The sequence below is a fragment of the Dermacentor silvarum genome, chromosome 11 (genome assembly GCF_013339745.2).
Source record: "Dermacentor silvarum isolate Dsil-2018 chromosome 11, BIME_Dsil_1.4, whole genome shotgun sequence".
NCBI classification, from domain to species: Eukaryota; Metazoa; Arthropoda; class Arachnida; order Ixodida; family Ixodidae; genus Dermacentor; species Dermacentor silvarum.
In genome coordinates this window covers 5,271,594-5,295,557 of record NC_051164.1, presented here as the reverse complement: position 1 = coordinate 5,295,557, position 23,964 = coordinate 5,271,594, and the positions used below count along the sequence as shown (strand labels likewise).

General features: G+C 47.4%; 1 protein-coding gene across 1 annotated transcript in view; it reads left to right on the top strand.

Moving 5' to 3' along the window:
• Positions 1-6,500: 6,500 nt before the first annotated feature.
• The window catches only part of LOC125941549 (uncharacterized), a 173,837-nt gene continuing 156,373 nt past the window's right edge, over positions 6,501-23,964 (top strand). Inside the window, exon 1 of the mRNA XM_049659052.1 lies at positions 6,501-6,544. Coding sequence (XP_049515009.1) covers positions 6,501-6,544 — 44 coding nt within the window. The remainder of the gene's footprint in view (positions 6,545-23,964) is intronic.

Genomic DNA, 23,964 nt, shown 5'->3' with positions numbered 1-23,964 from the left:
ATATTTTAGTAGGACATTCAAACTTCCGGCGCGCCTCGTGGCCAGCTCTGGTTTCTTCTACAAGTTTGCACGTGTTTAGCTGCCAATTTCTCCCCCATCTCCCGTCCACAAATTCCGTTTCTTTCAAGTTTCCTCTACTAACACGTAAGAATTTAGTTTCGATATTATAAAAAAGTATTTTAAAAGAGTTGAATGTTGGGCTAGTTGGTATTTTGACATAAGAACCATCCTATGTCAAAGAACCATAAAACCATCTTATGGCATAAGAGGAAGACGAACACCGCCTGTGTTTGTCTTCCTTTTGCATAACATTCGCAGTCGCACTCTACGTTCATAAAATTGCCCCGCTTGCCGCGACATCTTTTCTTTTTGCTACCCCCTGATTGGCTACGTAGCGCATAAAAAGCGCGTCGCTGAAAGTATAAAGGTCTTCCTGGCGCTGCGTGGGTCGTCTGTTCCTTGGGCCGGTCGTCTTGCCGCCCTCGGCGTCGAGCCGCCGAATACGTAACACTCTCTGTTGTGCAGTCCCGTTGCGCGCGATTGCAAGAAAGCTTATCGCTATTCCGCAAAAGTCTATGGGGCCAGCTGGATTCTCATTAGATCAACGCAGGCACGCGGCTTAATCAGCGATCTTTTAATGACGCATGTGCACTCGGTACGATGCACCGCTTTCTGGTCCTGTCATAAAGTGGGTCAACGTATTTTGCCACTTGTCCCTTTGTGGTAATTGCCCCACAATAAGCTTCAGTGCGTAATCTCCGTATCACGCACTGAATAAGTTGTGTGCGACCTATTAATTAACCTAAAAATGTTTGTAAAAAATACATCGTGGTATATATATATATATATTTCATTTGAATGCGTCAGTAAACGACAGCAAATGTAGCTTAGAGCGTCAAGATGCATAACGACGTAGAAACACGAGAAAGCTAAAGAAAGAACTTAGTGAAATATACAGCCACCTCGTTCCAAATTAGATGCCCATATCTTGACAATTGTCGTCACGACAAAGGCTTAGTGAGTTTGAACCAATGTTCAAAGTGCGCTTTAATTTAAGGGAATGGTAAAGTTCGATATGAAGCAGTCCGCACCTCCGATGAGAATCTTGCAAACGCGCACCTTGGTTTCATTTTGTACCAGTCAGACGAAGAAGTGGTAGATCATGTAACAGCAGACAATGTTTTATTTAAAAGAGCCTGCCGACACTGTCATCATCGGCGCTAAGCTCTTCGGTACAAACTTGCAGAAAATGTGTTCGCAATCGGTGCGTAAATTTTGGCGGCTGCACGCATTTGACAACAAACTCGTCTTTCGCATTCTCATGAGAGGGCGTTGGAAAAACACTTGGAAATGTTGGAAACTTTCGCGAACGTGGACTTACAGTTGTGCAGGTGTGTCACGGAACTCACCAGTACATTCATTTAGACAGAGGTGTTGACACAGCAGCTACATTGTGCAACATGGAAGAATTGTGACGGAACTACCATATTTACGTCCTTATTTACCACACCGCCGACTATTATCGCAAACACGTTGCTGCTGTAAAAGCTGGTATTAACAACTTGCCAGCCTCATATTGCGCATTGCATTGAGAAGGGCTCTACGGGACAGTGCACTTGACGGTGACTAGGCGTTCTACTTGTACGCTCACTTGGACACTCTGGCGGCGTATGCTTTAGACAATGTTCTCGGAGGCGCGGTTCTTTCTGCACGCACTTCGAGCTGTATTGCATTGGAAAGCTGCTCGACCGAGTCGTGTCACCTCGCATCAAGGTCGCCAACAACACCCACCGCTCCTCACCAACCCCTTAGAGAGCGAAGGAAAATGTTGCTGTCCGTCCTGGAAGACCAGCTGTGGCTCGTAACCAGGCGTCGAGAACAGCATATGGAGCCACTTCCATCCGGCGCATGCGCTCAAAAGCTCACGAAATAAAGTTTTATTGCGATAGCAATTATATGGACACTCAAAAGCAGATTTCTGCCGTCGGCGTCGCCGTCGCCGTCGCCGTGAGGTTCCGTATCACGTCAATGGAGATAAAATCGTCGCCGCGCGCCGAACGCTGTATGTGCGAGTGAAAGGGCGCGAGGGGCGCGCGCTTTCACGGGGAGTGAACGCACGGCGGAGAACAAACGCGCGTTCTGCGCCGTGCTCGCTTAAGGGCTGCAGAAGTAGGCGTCTCTGTCTCTTTCCTCCTTTACAATCACCATATATGTAGAGCAAACGCGCCCTCTTCCGACGCGCGAAAGGCCGGGGGGGGGGGGGGGGGGGGGGGAGGCGGGGAGGCGACGTTTAGCTGCGGCACCAAGTGCCTATTTATATCAGAGGCTCCGGCAACAGTCACCAACGCCGCACGCATTTTGTGCGAACGCGGGCAAAACGCCGACGGCGTCGACAACAGTTCTGCGTGTGGCCGGTGCTGCTGCATGTCCAAGCTTATACAGCTGATTAAGCTGCTATCATTACTCCGTATAGTTCTCTACAAATTTGCTATCGCAATTGATGCTTCGCCTTTAAGGTGAAACTGCGACAACTTTTTTTTTCATTCATTCATCTTGCTATACTTTTGCCCTAAACGATTATTCAACATTACAAAGCGCGGTTTGTTGTGCCATATTCAGAGGAAATGCACTAGAATACTTTAACAGAGCGATTTGTTCTTAAAAGAATGAGAAATGTATATAGGCCTGGCTTAAAAAGGCCAAGCAATATATTGCCACGAGACAGTGAAGGGGCTGCTACTGTCGGTCGGACGAAGACGACGGCGACGAAGTGGCCAGAGGCGCGCGACAGCCTTGCATCCATCGCCGCTGCTTGTCCAAACCTTGTATATAGCAATACTCCCTAAATAGACGTTATCCCCGTAACATCTTTTGGTGGAGGTAATATCTTTTTTTTTTTTCAATTCAGAATAACTGTTTTTGGTGGAGGTAAAGGCAACCCCCATTTTAAAATGTATGCCAAGTTACATTGAGGATTAATAATTGGTTCTCGAGATAAATAATTCTTCGAAATGACAATTTACGGCTACACTTTGTTACGCACTTCCCAAGTAGCGACAAAACGAGGGAGCAAGATAGACAGGAGCGCTGACTTGCCTATCTTGCCATGCTTTTGTTAGCTGCGGGTGTCCAAGCGATAAAACGCGCCTGCCGTGTTCTCTTTTCATTCGTTTTCCGAGGCACTCTCCTCCTTTTCGCCCTTCCCTGGGTGCGGGTAATTATAATGAAGGAAAAATTGAGTCAGTCACACCGAGCTTTGTTACCCGCGCCGCCCTGTGACACACGATGTTATCGCGGAGCGCTGTGGGCTTGCAAATGCGACTAGAAAAACGCGACCCCACGGTTGCTATTCACACACAGGTGAAACGCGAACAAAAAATGAGGGAGTGCAGCGAGAAGGACCTGCCACATGTGAGCAGCCACAATAGGCACCCGACGACAGCGAGCACTGAAGATGAAGTGCGTGGATGCTGCTTTGGACCAACGTTGATGTCACCTCGAAAACAGTCGTACACTTTGTGTTGCTTAATGGCGCCATGCAAATGCGCAACAAAACTTCTGTTTTTTAAGTTCTGTGTAAAGATGTGGTATTCTCCTTCATCAGAAAACTTCCCTCGTGTAATTAATGTGTAAGCAATGTTATGCCTACCCGACGAGAAACCCCGTCCGTCTGCACCGTAAGACGAATCGCTGTAATGAAATTATTGTATTAAAAACTTTGAAAGAAAAAACGCTGATGGTGGAGAGTTTCGAATGTACGACCCAAGGCTTAGAAACCGAGTGTCTTATCCACTGGGAAGGCACTGATCATGGGAAAGAAATTTACAGAATAAAATTGGGTTGGAGAGCATACGGCAGGCATTGCCAAATCCTGACTGGGAGCTTACCACTGTCGTTGAAAAGAAAAGTGTACAATCATTGCATTCTACCGGTGCTAACATATGGGGCAGAAACTTGGAGGTTAACAAAGAAGCTCGAGAACAAGTTAAGGACCGCACAAAGAGCGATGGAACGAAAATTTTTAAGACTAACGTTAAGAGACAGGAAGAGAGCGGTGTGCACCAGAGAACAAACGGGGATAGCCGATATTCTAGTTGACATTAAGCGGAAGGAATGGAGCTGAGCAGGACATGTAATGCTTAGGATGGATAACCGGTGGACCATTAGGGTTACAGAATGGATACCAAGAGAAGGGAAGCACAGTCGAGGACGGCAGAAAACTAGGTGGGGTGATGAAGTTAGGAAATTTGCAGGCGCAAGTTGAAATCACCAAGCGCAAGACAGGGGTAATTGGAGACCACCTGCAGTGGACATAAATAGGCTGATGATGATGGTGAAAAACAAATGCGCACATGCTACGCAGTCCGATGAAAAACAAATGCACACATGCTACGCAGTCCAATGATAGTTCAAAAATCGGGCAAACAAACACAAGCGCCCAGATGCAAAATCCACTCAGGAATTCCCATTCCCGAGTGGATTGTCTCAAAGGCTGCAACCACACTACGCACTTCAGCAGCCTCTTCTCGAAAGACAGACTTTGTCGAGTGAGGTGGCTCCGCATGTCTGTCGATCATGCGGCTTCTCCATAATGAATAGAGTCCTAATTAGATAAACAAATCATATGGTGTATTACTGATTGTCTATTTGAAAGGAACAGGATACCGTAAGATGTGAGTTCTTTTTTGATAGTTCTTTGTAAAATATTCCAAAAATAAAATGCCTCACAACAAATAATAACGCCATGTTCTATTGTCTCGGGTTGACTGCAGAGTCGGCAATTTGCATTGCAGGGTACATATAATCACATATAAACACCCACGCTTACCGAAGGTAAATATATCTGAACCAAAGGAATGTGTTGTACCGGCGGTACAAAACAAATGTCAAAGGAGAACAGTTTGTATGATGGGTTCGTGATGGTGGAATAAAAATAACCTCTAGCACCACATGTAGAGCCTATTCGGAGAATTATGGAAAATTGCGAAAATTTTTTGCGAAACACGCTACATCCCCGACGCGAATGGTCGCGGGATGCGCTTTCCGCTGGGGTGTTCTTTCACCGACCGAAACGTCACCAGTCACTGAGGTCTCATGCGCTTCACGTCGCCTAACACACAGATAAGCACTCAGTCAGTTGATAAGGTTGATAAGGAAGTGATGAGGGGTTATAAGGGTCTCATCACGGTTGATAATGGTTTGACACGGATGGATAAGGTGCTAAAGAGCGATAAGGGCTCATAAATAATGGTCGTGGAAATTTTGATAAGATTAATAAGCACCGACAAGGGTTGATAAAGGTCACATCAAGATCGATAAGATTGATAAGGACCGATAAGAGTTGATAAGGGTCGGATAATGTCTGATGAAGTTGATAAGGACAGATTGATAAGAATAAGAGTTGATAAGGATCGGATTGCGATAATGTTGATACTGACCTACAAGGGTTGCTAAGGTTGGGATCGAGTCCGATCAGGTTGATAACAACCGATAAGGGTTGATAAGGTTTTATACTGGTCGGATTAAATTTGATTCTGGTCAACCTTGTTCTCAGGTTATTAAGACCTTGAATTTCTAGAGGGGATCGTGCTCCGCCGTGAGACGGACGACCCGATGTTCGGTGGAGGTAGCGCTGCGATTTTGACAGTGGCCCCGCCTGTTAACGGTGCTTGCGCACTGAGGTGGTTGGCAGCGGCGGCGAAAGGCAAACTTGAAGAGTTGCTAGACATCACAAAGACAAATCAAAACGACGAGGAGTTAGACATATGCAATGCAATCGCGCTAAAGAGATTATTTCATTGGTGCGAGACTCGCTGCAAAAAAAAAAAAAAATCCCTAGACTGTCTTCAGGTATACAAGCTATCCTTCGTATAGCAACCACAAGGGGGATCAATCAGAGGAGTTTCGGTGCATGTGTCAAGAGCTGTAGACGTGCCTAGAGGCACAGTCATCTGAAATATTTTGTTGATGCACAAAAATATGCAGATTTTAGTGCATGATCATTTTAATGGAAAAATAAAAATTAAATGAATGTTCAACAGCGTAGCTAAATAGATAAGATAAACTTTATTATAAAATAATCAGTTTTGTGTTGCCCCGAAGGGGCATCGCTAATGGTAAGGGCCCCTAGTCCAGGGCTCCGCTGGCTCTTGCCATCTTCTCTGCTCTCTGGATCTGCTTGAGTTGGTTGTCGAGGGCCGAGCTGGACAGCAGTGCCTCCATTGCTCCCTCGTGGACTCGCACGTGCACTCTCACGCAATGTGGAATAAGGTGGGTGTGGCCCCGCACCATGGGCATTCGTCCCTGTAGGCTGTAGGGTGTATACGGTGTAATATGTGTAGGTTCGTGCAAGTGCCTGTCTGGAGCCAAAGCTAGGCAGCGGCATGATGCATCCTTCGTCTTTAGTTTTTGATGGGTCAGGGTCATCTGCAGTCGGCGTGATGAGTGCTCGGTTATGTACAAATCCTCGAGCTGCTCTGTCGGCATGCAGATTACCCGCGATGGCAGCGTCGCCCGGTAACCAGATGATGGTTTGGGTGATGATGTCAGTGTCCTCCTTGGGTATTTGGGCTAGGACTTGTGCAGCAGGTCTGGCGATGCTTCCCTGTAGGAAGTTGCGGCTAGCCAATAATTTCTGCAAAGTTTTAGTAGCGCAACTCACTACTGGTTGTCATTATTTTTCTTCGGTATTTTTTCAAGCGAGTTGAATATTCTGCCGCAATATATCGCATTAGTCTAACTAATTAAATTTAGACTTTCAGGTGTCCATTGTCCTTAGATAAAAAATTTAAGCCTCTGCGGATGCAGCAAGATTTCTCAACGTTGGTGAGAGGGATGTGAAAAAGAAGAGAACGCAGAAAATTTCATGGTCTCAGTGAATTTTTCTTTTGAATGCTATTTTCGCACGCTAGGTGGCTCAACCCACGTGTTCGCAGCCTTGCATATGTTTTTTTCTAGCACTAGGTGCGTTCCCTGCAAATTTACGTGAACAAACAGCAGATCATATTGCAATCTGACGGGGGGGGGGACCTACCTTGTACATTCCCTGTACTAAATCAAAAGTAGACAGAGTCCAAATTTATATATATATATATATATTGTCAGCATTATTCACACGCTTCATATTCTCGTCTGTACATACTCATTATCACCGTTTTGGTGCCTGGTGATGGGGCTCTCGCTCGAGAGTATAAAAGAGAATCTGACTGCCTAAACGTTGTCTCACAAGTGTGCTGTCCGGTTCCTTCGTTCTCTCGCTGTCGGTCTCTCTCCAGCTTCACCTACGCTACATCCCTGGAGCTCCGCTCGGGTCGCCGCCTCTACCAACTGCACTCGACCATGTCCCAAGACCAGCAGGCCACTACCGCGACCTTGCCTGCTCCGGCGGGAACCCCTGCTTGGACGGTCACCACCCCTCAGAAGGATCCACCGGTGTTTGCTGGACTTCGCGGTGAAGACGTTGAAGACTGGTTAGAGCAATACGAGCGCGTGAGTGACGTTAACCACTGGAACAAATCTGGAAAACTTGGGCACGTCGCCTTCTACCTCACCGGCGTCGCAACAACTTGGTTTTACTACCATGAGTTCGATTTCGTCAACTGTAGCACGTTTAAACACCACCTACGCCAGATTTTCGCGAACTCTTCTGTCCGCTCAGATATCGCCGAGAAGAAGCTTGCTGAGCGTGTTCAGCACTCGGGCGAGTCGTACACTTCGTACACAGAGGACTTCCTCGCCCTCTGCCGCCGCGTGAACACCTCGATGGCAGAGAGTGACCGTGTACGCCACCTGCTCAAGGGTATTGGGACTCTGGCATTCAATGCTCTTGTACTGCTGAACCCCACTACTATCGCAAACATTATCAGTACGTGTCAGCGCCTCGATGAGCTTAAGATGCTTCGCGTACACCCTGACACATCTGATTTCAAGGCGTCCAACGACAGCGAGTAAAGTGCCCTGATTCGCTCCATCATCCGTGAAGAACAGCACGCTCAAGCTTCGTCTACCCATTCTGAGGTCCATATGACCCCCCCCCCCCGCCCCCCTGGTGGCGGCCTCCGCCATATCGTGAGGGAAGAGATAGCTGCCGTGACCTGTCGGCAAGTCACAAGCCCGCAACCCATCCCTACGCCCACTTACGCCCAGGTTGCCTCTATAGTGCCACCCTCCCAGCAGCCACCACAGCAGGCACCTGCACCGCACGGGTTTCTGAATCCTATCACTGCAAGACCACCACCTCTTCCGTCTTACAACGCATGGAGCCCACCTCGATCTTTTTGCTGCTATTGCGGCATCCGTGGCTACATTTCAAGGTTTTCCCGACGCCGTCAGCAAGATGAAAGGCGTGGCTATGACGGGTTTGAAAGGGATGAGTTTTCTGGCCCTGTACCACAATCTGTGCCCTTAGTACGATTATTATCCCCGACATTCCCCATCTCCGCAGCAATTCAACGCTGCCGGTTCATTGCGTTTCCCGCGCCGTCGCTCTCCATCACCGATGCAGCGCTCCTCTTCCCCTTTTCGACTGGCTACTTCGTCCTCCGATCATCGCCCGGCAAACTAAATTGTGTAGCTTCAGGAGGGAAAGCTGCATCCTGTGGACAACGTGACACTCCTCCGGCGCGCCCGTCAAATGTACGTTTGGTGTGTGTTGAAGGTATACGGACTGAATTCTTGGTTGACACGGGTGCATCGCTGTCAGTTATTAGTACTGACTTGTGTTCTCGATTGCGAAAAGTGAAGACACCATATTATGGCCCTCCCCTTCGTTGTGCTAATGCAGTTCTTGTTCAGCCCTCCGGTGTTTGCACTGCACGTGTTTTCATTGATGGCATCTTTCACCACATTCAGTTTGTGGTGCTATCTTCGTGTACCTACGCGATGATCTTGGGATGGGACTTCCTTTCCTCCGCTTCAGCTTTCATCTCTTGCCGTCAGCGCACTATTCATGTGGCGGACACTGAATCTCCGTCTGCTGTCGATGCTCACAACCTACGTTTCGTCACGTCTACTGACTGTTTCATTCCCGCGGGCAATGAGCATATTTTAATGCTGACTTCCGACACTATTGTTAATGCTGATGTGTTCCTTGCACCGAGCAGTCGCTGCATTTCTGATGGACTTAGCATTACTCCTAGCCTGGTGTGGTTTCAGGACGGTAGAGCGTTCGTCGCTGTTCATAACACTACTTCTTCGCCAGTTGTGCTCTCCCAGGGCACCACTGTGACTTGCTTTACTGACACCGAACCTCTTTCGCTGGCACCCCTTCACACCTTTGTCTGCCACAACTGATGATCATGCTGTGCTTTAAAGGACGCGATGCATCCCGATCTGACTGCTGCGCAGAAAGAAGACCCTTTGTCCCTACTGCAAAAACACAGCGCCTTATTTGACGTTAACTCCAAGTTTCTGGTTGCACTTCCGTCGCAGTGCATCGTATCGAAACCGAAGGCAGTTCAATTGTACGCCGCCGCCGTATCGCGTGTCTTCCGCAGAACGAAAATTCATTGCGGACAACGTTGACGACATGCTTAAAAGAGACATCATTCGGCCATCGTCCAGTTCTTGGTCGTCTCCTGTTGTGTTGGTCCGCAAGAAAGACGCCTCTGTGCAATTTTGCGTCGATTATCGAGCACTTAATAACATCACGCGCAAAGACGTATATCCGATGCCAAGAATCGACGATGCCATTGGCGATGCCAGGGCGTTGAATATTTCTCAAGTCTAGACCTCCGATCCGGTTACTGGCAAATACCCATGCACGAAGCGGACAAGGATAAGACAGCCTTTGCAACACCAGACAGACTTTACGAGTTCAATGTCATGCCCTTCGGTTTATGCAATGCTGAAACTTTGGACAACAGCGCAAACAGACGACCACAAGAAGGGAGACACGTACACACAAGCGCTGTTGGTCCGCAACATGCTCCTGCACCATTTGAACGCATGATCGATACAGTTTTACGCGGCCTTAAGTGGAAGACCTGTCTGTGTTAATTAGGTGACATCGTTATTTTTTATACAATTTTTCGTCAGCACCTTGAGCGTTTGGACGAAGTTTTCACATGTACTTCCAACGCTGGACTCCAACTGAACCCAAAGACATGCCAATTTGCCCTAAATAACACCAGTAAAGATGGCGTTTGACCAGATCCCGACAAGGTTTCTGTCGTGCTTCGCTTCCCTCGCCCAGAAAATCAAAAACAATTAAGAAGCTTCTTGGGCCTGGCATCCTACTTCCGCCACTTCATCAGTGATTTTGCTCCATGGAGTCGCCGCTGCACAAGTTGCTGACGTCAGGCACTGCTCTCCCTTGGACAGACGACTGCGAACTTTCTTTCCAAGCCCTCAAGCAAGCCTTAACAACCGACCCTGTCCTCTGTCACTTCGATGAAAACGCACCAACTTGTTTGCACACCGACGCTATTGGCCATGGGATCGGTGCTGTCCTTCTACAGCATGATACCACTACACGAGAGAGAGTCGATGCTTATGCCAGTCGCGCATTAATGGCTGCCGATAAGAACTACTCGATAACAGAGCAGGAATGCCTCGCAGTAGTTTGGGCCATACAAACGTTTCGACCATATCTTTATGGACGCCACTTCACAGTCATAACCGACCACCACGCCTTATGCTGGTTGTCATCAATGAAAAATTTGTCTGGACGCCTTGGTCACTGGGTGGTCCCATTACAAGAGTACGTTTTTGACGTTGTCTACAAGTCTGGAAAAAAGCATCAAGATGCCGATGCTCTGTCTCGCTGCCCCCTGACCCAATTATCTTCGAGCACGTCTCCCCATTGCTCTCCACTTGATAATGAGAGTCTCCACTTACGTTATTACCTCTAGCCGTTACTGGCACGTTGTCTTCCAATCGCGTCCCTCAGTTCGCCTCGTGTGAACGTTCTGATTCCTACTGCAACAGCATTATCCAACGCCTGTGCGGGATTACTTCTGTACCAAATGCCAGATTACGTCAGCAACCGCGACTATTTAAGCTGGACAACGATGTGCTGCACCGCTACATTTACAACTCCGATGGCCACCACTGGGTACCAGTTCTTCCATGATCGCTGCGCACGCAAGTCCTTGAAGCCTTTCACAACGATCCATCTGCTGGCCATTTGGGTTTCGACAAAACATACCACCGTTTCTTTTGGCCAGGCATGTCTACCTTTGTGGCCAAGTACGTCGCTTCTTGCATCCACTGTCAACGGCGGAAACGACCAGCTTCGCCTCCTGCTGGCCTTTTACAGCCCATCCCATGTCCCGAGACACCTTTTGCCATCGTTGAGATAGACCGAGTCGGCCCTCTGCTCATAACGCCGGCAGGTAATCGATGGATCGTCAGAGCTGTTAACCATCTCACACGTTACGCAGAGACCGCTTCTCAAGATGCCGACGCTCTGTCTCGCTGCTCCCTGCCACTCTCCCCATTGCTCGCCACTTGATAATGAGACTAAGTCTCCACGTCCACGGCATGGCCGAACTAGATTTCGGCCTCAGAAGTTCGGCCTAGTTCGGCCTCAGAAACAAGGATGCCTAAGCTGTCGACTGATACACTGATATCATTAAAATGAATTAGCACAGCAAGCTGGGCGATTTGGTAACTGAACACGTTCTTAGGGGTGGGCAGCGCTACCCGGAAGAACGACGAAGGAAGAGACGATAGGAGCGCTGACTCACAACTGGTTTATTTTTTCCAACAAGTGATTCATCATCACCATCATCAGCCTACATTAGCAAAACTTAGCCAAGCCTAGTAAAACCTGGAAGGAGCTAGGTCAATCACCAGCTCCGCTGTTTACTCCAGCCTTGCACCACTAGTGCAAGCTGCCCACATTTGTTTATTTTCATTTCATTTAATTTATTTTACCCTCCTTGTTTATGTCCACTGCAGGACGAAGGCCTCTCCAAGCGATCACCAATTACCCCTGTCTTACGCTAGCTGATTCCAACTTGCGCCTGCAAATTTCCTGACTTCGTCGCTCCACCGAGGTTTCTGCCGTCCTCGACTGCGTTTCCCTTCTCTTCGTATCCATTCTGTAACTCTAATCGGTTATTCATCCTACGCATTACATGGCCTGCCCAGCTTCATTTTTTCCTCTTAATGTCAAGTAGAATGTCGGCTATCCCCGTTTGCTCTCTGATCTCCACTGCTTTCTTCCTGTCTCTTTACGTTAGGCCTAAACGTTTTCGTTCCATCGTTATTTGTGGGGTCTTTAACTGGTTTTGGCTTCAGAACGGCGCAACAAGGAAGACGAAAAGACGAAAGATCACACGAACACAAGCGCCTTGCTTCCTTGTCCAAAATTCCAATTTAGGTTAATTTACTGATTGATTATTTATTAATTTCGAAAATTCCAATTAAACTGATTGAACTTTATTACCTTCTAGCTTGCTTTCCTTCCAAAAAGCACACGATTCCCTATATGATAAAATAAAATACGGCTCTAATATCAGTTAGTTTCATTGAATAATTTCATCCCACCTGTTTAACCGCCGGCTTCTTGGCCAATCCCCCGTGGTGGGTATGCGCCATGGCATAGGAAGCAAGCTGCTTGCTTGCTTCCTATGCCATGGCGCATGCCATGGCGCATGGTGCATGGTGCCATGGCGCAGGAAGCAAGCTTCCTTGTCTTCCTTGTTGCGACGTTCTGAAGCCATGCATCTGTACCAAGTCGCCCAATTGTCAGTGCTACTTTAACTGGTTCTCGAGCTTCTTTGTTAACCTGCAAGTTCCTGCCCCGTATGCTAGCACCGGTAGAATGCAATGATTGTACACTTTTTATTTCAACGGCAGTGCTTGTAGTATGCTTGTAAGCCTGTAGTATGCACTCCAACCCAATTTTATTCTGAAAATGTCCTTCTCGGGATCAGGGTCCCCTGTGAGTAATTGACCTACATAAACCTTTACAGACTTTAGAGGCTGACTGGCGATCCTCAATTCTTGTTCTCTTGCCAGGCTATTGAACATTATCTTTGTCTTCTGCATATTCATCTTCAACCCCACTCTTACAGAATGACGGCTTGCTGGGCGAATTGATTCATTGCAACTTATGTAACAGCGCAAAAAAAAATGACCAGGAAGGGACGACGATAGAGACAGAGTGAACAGAGCGCTGTCCTACTCTTACACTTTCTCGGTTAAGGTCCTCAATTATTTGTTGTAATTCGGCCCCATTGTTGCTGATTAGGACTGTAGATGTTGCGTGCATCTGTCGCACATGAAGAAGTTGCTTAAGCAAGAGTAAGTACACATCTACGAACAGAAACTTTTTTATGTAGGTACGTTGTGAGGCGAGCAGGTGGCAAAAGACTTCCGACGCTGCTCGACGAGTGTTCGGTTCTCATCTGGTCGAAAACCTTCGAGCCGCCGCCAGAGGCACCGGCAACAGCCACGGATGCCGCTCGCGTTCGGTGCGAACGCGGACAAAACGCCGACCGCGTTGACAACAGTTCTGCGCGTTGCTGGTGCTGCTACAGGACAATGTGATCGGCAAACCGAAAGTTGCTCAGATATTCGCCGTTGATCCTCAATCCTAAGCCTTCGCAGTCTAAGAGCTTGAATACTTCTTCTAAACACGCAGTGAATAGTATTGGTGAAATTGTGTCTACTTCAAGTTGTTTTTTCTGCTAAGAACTCGTTAAACAAGATCTGCCGTCCAAGGCCATTTGCCATATCAAGCAGACGGAACAGCCGGTGGTAAAAAAAAAAAAAAAGCAGCCTGCCTCCACCTACTCCTCTACTGTAGGTGAAGTTTTATCTTTTTTTAGCAAACATGGACGTGGGTTGCGTTTCTCCCATGAACTTCCGGACTCTTCAATTTTACAGTTTTTAGACCTTAAAATCACGTTCTGTGATGGACACGTTTGCTGGGGATACTACCCACGGGCTAAGAAGGAGCTACTGCCCTATGACTCGGCACATTCCAAGACAATTAAGAGAGGAATAGCGGTGATGTGTATGGAATCGGCTCTCCAGAAATCGTGCCCACATCAGATGACGCTCAGTTTTAACAATCAGGTAAGCCGTCTTTTGGCTGCAGGGTTTCCCGTCTCGGTCTTGACTGCTGTTTCTGAAACCCTCCTTCAAAAATTCAAGCGTGGAACGGGAAGTACAACGGCGGAGGATCACCGGAAGGCACATAGACCTGAGGTGGTCCCCTACATCCACAAACTCTCCCACAATCTGAAGAAGGTGGCAAGTAGGCACGGCGTGCCAATTTGTTTTTCTGCCCCTAACAAGCTGGGAAAGTTGTGCCCACGTATCTGCAACACCAGTAAACGTGGATGCCAGAAGAACCACCAACCACCGTTCGTTAAATGTTTCACTGGAGTGGTGTATTGCATTGCCATGTCTTGAGGGATGTTTTACGTCGGCGAAACTGGTCGCTGTGTCAATGACCGTTTAGGGGAACACGCTCTAAAACTGAAAAAACGAGATGACAAATACGCACATATAGTTGCGCACGTTAGCAAGTGCACTGATTGTGTGGCCCGGTTAAAGGAGACGACGATTCTAGGAAAGAGTAGTGACAAGACAGCGCGCATCAGTTTGGAAGCCTACCACGTCAGGAAGTTCGGTAGCAAGTGCTTCAGCACCCCTTCCCTTGCTCTCTTTGACGCTGAATTTTATCTTCTGGATGCGGCTATCGGGGGTTCAGATTAGAAAGAAAAATAATTGTTTGCGTCTTGTTGCGCCTCGTTGGCTGTTTTGCGCTTGCGTTGTTGGCACGATGTTACCCTTGTTATGTTTCCCCTTTCCCTTGCTTCACTCTGGCATATATAAGGTGTGCTATCCTTCACAATAAAACCAGTTGTTAGTCAGCGCCTGTGTGTCCGTGTCTCTCTTCTTGTGGTCGTCTGTTTGCGCTGTTACCCAAAGTTTCAAGATGTACCAACTCGCCCAAAAGGAAGTATTGATGATCTCACACCTCATTTACCCAGACATGTGCAAGACAGATAAATGCAAAAACTGGCCAATCTGGAACATATGCTATGGGAATGTCGAGGCATAACAAACAATAATGGGGATGCAGCCACTCGCGATCGCCTTCGCCTGCGCTGGGAGACTTTGTTGCTCAGCTCTGCCCTTGACAATCAACTTTGGGCTGTCCAGCGGGCCGAGGAAGCCGCTAGGGCTCAAGAGCTCCTGGCCATAACCTAGGCGGGACCATTTGCCCGTCCCACAAACTCGCAGGGCCTTTAAATAAAGTTCTTCTGACTGACTGACTGGAAAAGTAAAACCACAGAAAGAAGAAGTTAACTCTCTTCTGTTTTCTCTTATTCTACTTTGCCTGCCCTGGTCCAGCTGATCGATCCCACCGGTTTTTCTCATGGGTAGAGATGTCCCCTGGCCTTCGGCTGTCGTGGAGGTCCACATCTCGAAAGAGGGCCCAATAGAGATTTCAGCTCTTGTCTCTGGGCGCCTCTTGTCCAACCACAGACGGCCTTGTAGACGAGCATCCGCCGCGGCTGTGGGAGGCAAGTGCTGCCGCCGGGTACCTACCGGTAAAATAGGTACAAGCGCGCTCCCGGCCTGGTGCTCGGCCATTATGGGACCTGAACGCTTGGAAAGGGGTGTTTGACCTCAACCCGAAGGTGCCCCCACCTCAATAGGTGCTTGGGGCGCCACATGGGAAATGACCGCCATGGGAGCGGCCCAGACACCACTTTTTTTCCGTGCTCACGTTGGTTTCGACGGGAATTCAGGGCGCAGGCTCCTTTCCCAAGCGTATCACCCCTGAAGGAAGCCGAACGCCAGGCCGGGGTACGCTTGTACCCTTTTGAACCAGTGGGCCCGCTTTTTAAAAACGTTTGGAGAAAACTATCAGCTGCCAGCTGACAGTCACGGTGATATTTAGTAATTTCGTGTGTGTGGAAGATTTCGAGCGCGTGCTTCCATTTCTGGAACGGCTTAGACACGAGGAGACGTGCGCGCTTGTTGGCCCAAGTTTATAAGAATATTAAGCCCATAAAGTTCCGGAATTGAAAATCTAAAGCACGCCTTTGGAAATGTCAGTGCACCTGTCGCGTCAAAAAAATGAGAGATTTATACCCATAAAGTTTCGGAATGGAAATCCATGCGCTCCGTAGATTCCGCGCCCGCTCGCCATCGAAAAGCCCTTGCAACTTTGTGCTCGGATGGGGCTCCTTGCGTTATATGACTCCAGGTGTATGGACGTTGTCACGAAATCCCGCCCGAGTTCGCAATGCCGAAATCTCTTTCTGAACGTGAAAAAGACATTGTAGACAAAATGCAGAATGATTCCCGGCGCCGCTGAGTCGGCGGTGCATTACAGCAAGAAACATTTTCGGGACATCAGCCTTCCTCCCCCTACGCCCCTGACCGGCGTCGGAGTCAGCTGTGGAACAAACGCGCGAGCATGGCAAGAGCGCGAGGCGAGCTAACTTTTTTTGTACCTCACAGCGACCTTGAAACAGGGAGTTTTCAGGCCTTAAAAAGAACGAGATTTGGAAACGAAATAAAAAGCGCGGGAATTTCATTGCACTGTCAATCAGTTGACAGTGCAGCTACGTCTACGTCTGTTCGTTCCTTTCTGTGTCTGTGTTGTGCAATTTCCTGCTGCTACAATCGTCGAAGAAGCAATAGATGCAATAGTTTTTTTCGCAAATCGCTTTTGACTGGCCAGAAGCGGTTCCAAAATTTGAACGTTTCTCACGCTTCAAACTTCGCCCGCAATTCGGAACGGGTTTCTGGCCGTAAATAATGTTACCGCTTGCATGAGATATAGGGCTAGAGCGCGTACAACCTATTTCTCGGGAATATATTTAAAGATGGCTTCTATGATTAGTTATCCGCGAAAAGCGACACTCTCCCACAGAAATCGCGCATGTTTGCAGGGGGGGCGGCTGCTGGAGGTGCTGTTCGACCGGATTTATACGACCGGATCTGTTACAGGCATCCCTATTGAAAAATCCATATGCCAACAACTGCCATATCCGATCCATAACCGATATCCATATCCATAACCGATATGAAACATATAGGATCCCATTTAAACCCCGTTTTTATGTCATGTGATGTTATTGAATATAGGAGGCATGGGGAATACGGGGTTTCTTCAGTAGGGTTAGGAAGCGATACAAGGTTGATATTGAAAGAAAAAGAAAGATTAAGAAGATGTATACAAAGATTATGTACATGTAATATGAACAGCATGTATAGCATGCCTGATTAAATCAAGCCCTTTTACAAAGGGGATGCTATTAAATCATATGGAAAGGAGTAATGGTGCCAGCGCTAACGTTCGCAAATAGCATTCTATGCTTAAAATCGGATATCTTGTTCTAGGTTGGAAGTTAACCAAAGATCGTTAGGCCCACTGTAAAACCACAAATGAAGCAGTGCAGGGTTGGGTTGGGCCTCTTTTGAAGCGCAGAGCAAAATTAGTTTTGAAGAAAGGCTCAGGAACATGGATGAAAATAAATGCCTGGGCGGCTAAAGTGAACAAGCATCTGTACCTGAAACGCTTGGACACAGAATGACGGAAGAGGCCCAGAAAGTTGGCAAAACCAAGTACAGGGTATTTGAAAGTGTAAATAGACAACCAGCAGTCATCAGACAGAAAACATTGGAGGATGCTTAAGCTTCGCCTTTAATAGTAGAACGCGATAGCGTTATCGGGACCCGTTCGCATCGCATCGTTCGCATCCGGCAAGTAGGCTTCATTCACTGCAACACAAAACGTGGGAAAGCCAGCTTACAAAGACCAAGCTTGCACCGATCCCCTTAAAGTCGGCTTCACTTTTAAACAGAAATGCATTGCTGGGAAAATGTTTTTCCAGGGGCGATATAAGTGGTCTTATACTAAAATGTGAAGGTCCTAGCACCTTTTTAAAATTATTTTAATAATTATTTGCTATCGCCCCGACGCGTGCGCGTGTTCAAAACGCATTAGCAAGCGAAGTCCCAATTTCCCCTGCCGAGGTTGCGAGCGTCATCTGGATATAATTTTCGCAAGTACCCGAGCGCGCGGCTGTAGGTCTGGTGGAAATGCGGAAAAAGGGGTTTGTGTTTGAGATTCCTCGTAGCAGAATCATGTTTTCTCGTACATTCAAATTACAATCCGACGCCGAATGGTAAACAATCCGACGGCGAATCCGACGCCGAATGGTAAAGTGGTACTTTACCATTTTTCTGAAGGATTTCACTGTGAGAAATTAAATTTTTGTTCACCAAAAACTTGCACCACGTGGAGGGTCTGCGCGTTCCGGGTGGTTGGGGTGGTTGAGGATGATTTTCTCCGCTACCGACGCCGACTTCGCACGCCGAGGCCGGACGCCGACGCCGGATTTTCTGCGACAAGGGGCCCTTAACGCTATTGCGTTAAAATGAGCGAATTGGATTGCAAGGAATGCAAACAAAAAATACCATTGAGATTTACAAGATAGAGAGGAAAGAAACTAGAGGGGAAGGTCTGTACGATAACAAAATGACAGTGCCTTCCTATTTGACGCTCGAGCCTAAGGACAAAAACATACCGGAGCAAATATTCGGAACAGGATGAGGCATGCGTATGCTGCAGCGAAATCCCGGAGACCACTCAGCGCATCTTAATAGAATGCGAAGGGATTCAGCCAGGTGTACGTTAACCAGTGGTCGGCTGGTTAACGTACACCTTCCAGAAACGCTTGGACGGAAGAGTCAACCGGGCAGCAGTCGAGATAAGCAAGATACGTTTAGAGTATTGGTGAAAAAATGCAAGGAAGAGATCTGGTACAGGCATAGGTATCGTTACAAGGTACATAGAGAAGTTATGAAGGAAAAAAAAAAAGATGTTCACAAGAATGCTAGAATGAAAAACATGCATAGCATACGTGATTAAATCGCGCTGACTCGGTGACTATTTGTCACCGCCCCATTTCAAAGGAGCTGCAATAAATCACCATCATCACCTAATTCCTGGTCCATGAACGCAAGACAGACATTCGTTCTGGCTAAAGCGCTCAGGAACTATGGTAAAAAAACAGAGCATTTTATGCACCGTGGTAATTTAATAATATACCAGAAGTTCCCAAGATACCTTCGTTCAGAAAAATAAAATATTTTGTACACCGCATGCTTATGACAAACGACTTGGAATAACAAAACCAAACGATGTGACGGGTGTTTTTCCAATGTTTTTCCAATCGCTCTCTGTGCAGTCCTTAAAGGGGTTGAGACAACAAATTTTGAGGGTATAAAAGGCCTGCTGTAGGCTTCCTCTGTATAAAAGGACACTCAACATGAAGTGTTGGACACAGCAAACGTTTAAAATGTATTTTAATTCGCTTCCAAAGAGTGCCTAAATGCTCGTTCTCGCGATCGAGACCCATCGCTAGCGCAATTAACATTGACGTCACTGTGTTGGAAGCGTGACGCGTTTTAGTGATGTCATACCGCATTAGAGTCACGTACAATGAGCGGTGACCCACAGCACGGGGCAAGCCTCGAGAGCCTTTAGTCTAGAGTGCAGTATAAGCTGCATCGGACGCAGACGCAGTCGGAATCGGAGCTGCCGCAGCTAGAGATGGCAACTGTCGGCGTGGGTTTGTTTGCCTGCGCTTGTACAAAATGTGTGTGCGAGAGCAGCCGATGCAGCAGTGCGTGCGTCACAGCCTTGTGGGCCCACGTGACCAAGCTTCCTAGCCAGTGACGTCACTGTCCAACTCGGCGCCTAAAAACCGAAACCGTAAATGGTGCACATAAATAATGCGATATTAAATTATTTACCGAGAATATATGAACCTTCCAGCGTGTATCATGCTTCCTGGAGCAATAAGAAACGTTTGAAACAAACAACGCGCAAGCCACAAATTTGGTGTCTCAACCCCTTTAACTTGTTCTGGAGCTTCTTTGTTAACCTCCAAGTTTCTGCTCCATATGTTATTACCGGTAGAATGCAATGGTTGTACACTTTTCTTTTCAACGACAGTGGTAAGCTCCCAGTCAGGATTTGGCAATGCCTCCCGTATGTATTCCAACCCAATTTTATTCTTCTGTAATTTTTTTCTCATGACCAGGGTCCCCTGTGAGTAATTGACCTAGATAAACGTACTCTTTTACAGACAGACCGAAAAATGTTAGGCCTAATGTTAAGAGACAGGAAGAGAGCGGTGTGGATCAGAGAGCAAACGGGGATAGCCACATTAGTTCTAGTTGACATTAAGAGAAAAAAAATGGAGCTGGGCAAGCGATGTAATGCGCAGGATGGATAACCGGTGGACCACTAGAGTTACAGAATGGATAACAAGAGAAGGGAAACGCCGTCGACGGCGGCAGAAAACTAGGTGATTTGCAGGTGCAAGTTGGAATCAGCTAGCGTAAGACAGGGGTAATTGGTGATCGCTTGGAGAGGCCTTCGTCCTGCAGTGGACATAAATATACGCCGATGATGATAAAACAGACTAGAGTATTGTTTTTATTGTATTTATCTTTGGTGACTGTTAGTTTTCTAAAACATTTAACTACTGCGTATATGACCGAATGGAGGGTTGGGCTGTGAATATAGCGTTTTGCCTGCTTAATTATGTCATTGTTTACGCTACTACTTGTGCAGGAACAACAATTAGCAATTATTCGAGTGATGGAGGACAAGGGAAAGGGAAGAATGGGAAAAAAGAAACCATGTTCTACTATGCCCAATTATACAGTGGTCCGCTTCGATGTTTCCGCGTACTTGAGGTTATATGTTTGTGGAACATAAAGTAAATTTCATTTTTCTATTGTACCTGTTTTCCCTGTTGTTTTTTGTTTGTTCTTAGAGCACAAAAATGTCATTTAGGAGAAAGCGCTGCCCAGTCCCGCTCAAAAGCTTCATTGCTTTGACGGGCTGACGAAATATTTTATTAGTATGTTCTAATAAAGGAAGAAAGAAAAAAGACCTGCAGAGCATACCCTCCCCCACACAAGTTCATACATTCCCACACACAACCAGAAATCACGTCATAGCCCTTACACAATTCTCTCGGCAATGCCGCTTCCTTAAGGCCGTTTCACATGGCGCGATTGAGGCGAAAAAAATCGTTCTGTCGCGCACGTCGCAGAGCGATTTTCGCTGGCAGCTTTCACATGCGTCTTTGAGCGCACGATTTTCGTCGCAGTGAGCAGGGAGCAACCTTCGGCGTCGCTGCGACGAAAATCGTGCGCTCAAAGACGCATGTGAAAGCTGCCAGCGAAAATCGCTCTGCGACGTGCGCGACAGAACGATTTTTTTCGCCTCAATCGCGCCATGTGAAACGGCCTTAAGGAAGCGGCATTGCCGAGAGAATTGTGTAAGGGCTATGACGTGATTTCTGGTTGTGTGTGGGAATGTATGAACTTGTGTGGGGGAGGGTATGCTCTGCAGGTCTTTTTTCTTTCTTCCTTTATTAGAACATACTAATAAAATATTTCGTCAGCCCGTCAAAGCAATGAAGCTTTTGAGCGGGACTGGGCAGCGCTTTCTCCTAAATGACATTTTTGTGCTCTAAGAACAAACAAAAAACAACAGGGAAAACAGGTACAATAGAAAAATGAAATTTACTTTATGTTCCACAAACATATAACCTCAAGTACGCGGAAACATCGAAGCGGACCACTGTATAATTGGGCATAGTAGAACATGGTTTCTTTTTTCGTCGCAGCGACGCCGAAGGTTGCTCCCTGCTCACGTGGTGGTTCCATCGGACGCCGTCTCTTTGCAATTTAAGTACTCTCACAACACCACGTCGACAGCAGCAGAACTTGCGGCTCTTCAAGGTGCAATCCATTACGTGCTCCAGCAACCACCAAATCGCTGGGCCATTTTCTGCGATTCGAAAGCAGCCCTACAAACTCTGCAGTTTGCCCTACGTCACGGGTTACACGAACAGCTAGTGTACGAATTAAGACAAGCTCATCACCATGCGATTGAGAAAGGACACGACATCGTATTTCAGTGGTTGCCGAGCCACTGCGGAATTGTTGGCAATGACAGCGCCGATGAAGCTGCTCGCTCGGCTCATCAAAAACATCAGCGAGTGCCTATACCACTCTCAAGAACGGACGCTGCGCGGCAACTTCAATCACTTGCTCGCCACATCACACTTCAAAAATGGAATTCACCAGGTTTCAGCAACTCACGCTTGCATTCTCTCGACCCTAAATTGCGACTTCGCCTGCCACCTGGACTCTCCCGTGGTGAAGCAACTTTACTGTGTCGCGTGTGGTTGGGCGTCGCATTTACAAATTCCTATTCATTCCTAATAGGAATGACTAACAGTGCGGCATGCAATTTGTGCGGCTGCGATGAGACGCTAGAGCACCTTCTGTGTCATTGCCCAGCTTTTGACGCTCAACGACGGATTCTTCAAACTCAACTCAGCAGGTTAGATAGCAGAGTGCTGTCAGAGGAAAAGATTCTGGGACCATGGCCTACGCATTCCTGCATGCGAAAGGCCACAAAAGCTCTTCTTCAGTTCTTGAAGGAGACTGGACTATATGAGCGCTTGTGACAGTGGACCTTCCTCTGCGACTGACTGTGTGAATAACTGACTCTTTATGTGTTTTCTTTTTCGTATTCTCGCTCCTTATCTATTCTTCCCCTTTCCCTCTCCCCAAGCGTAGGGTAGCCAACCGGGCACGTCCTTGGTTAACCTCCCTACCTTTCCCTTCTCGTTTCTCTCTTTCTCTCTCTCTCCCTGCTCACAAAGTATCCATGCCTGCATCGTTAAATAAAAACAACATGGAAACTAGTCAAATATTACAATTTCATATTATTTTTTTTAATAGAATGGTACATAATTTTTCAGCCTTTAAACGCGTTGAGACTGCGATCGCTTAGTCCGCAGTTGCGGCTAGTGAAAATGCTTGAAAAACCGCATAAGCGTGCAGCGTGGTGGGTGGTTTTGTTTTGTACACTCTAGTTGTGTTGTGGCTTCCATCGTACCGCAACAACTCTTCTCCTGCAGGAGTATTTGCCTCTCCAAAAGAAGAAGCTACTGTTAAGTGTGCAAGTGCCTGGCACAATTTGTAGCAATGAAGACGTTGACAACGCGACGATCGTGAGGGTACGTGCCGTATGTGGAAGGCGGTGTCAGCTCCCGACCTGGATAGCATGCAGCTTCTCCTTTTAAATGAATTGTGCGAGCTGAAGAAAAAAAATTGTTGATGAAGCTCCTGAGCCACAGGCGCTGGTGGGTACGCTCTGTTAAAACATTGAAACTGGTGCGCGATATTGCTCCGCTGAGCTTCCAACACGCGGTAAAACAGGAAAGCGCCTATTTCGACGGCGCTTGCTGCTACGTCACGTTGCTCCGCCCACATCGCGCCGATCGCTGCGACTCAGCGACAGAAATTCCAACATGTTGGAATCCCGTCGCGGAGAGCCCGCGACGTCGCGGCGGTCGCTGAGCGACGGAATTCGCTGTGTGAAAATCGCGCCATGTGAAACGGCCTTTAGGCGTATAGTGGTGCCCTTAGACCGGCACCACTGAAACCTCCGAACTCCTATCACATGACCGAATTTTAGGAGAGATCCTTAGACCTCGAGGATGGTCGCGAGGGCGCGGCCCGAGGCACTCTGGAATGAGGACGCCTCTCCAAATGGACGTGATTCTCGCTGGGTCTTTGATGCCCAGACGCATTCGTGCCGCTGTTAACCCTTTTTACACCAACCTTGTTCATAGAATATATGCCACTAGGTGTGTATCGCTTATCAGTGACGTTAACTGGGGTCACTGGGTTCTGTTTAATGCGTAATCAGATAAATGCGACAATTGTGACTAATACTTGAGCTAATTAACTTTACGACACATATTGCAATTTTATAATTGTAGCCGGTGAGTTTGCAAGTACTCGTATTATCTACGTAGAACGAATTATGTGGATGACATACGTTTTGAGATATATGGGTTCCCAAAGCATGGCGAAGAAATGCATTGCTGTTGCAGGTATTTTTGAGGTTCAATGCATAAAGACGCATTTTATTAAAATACT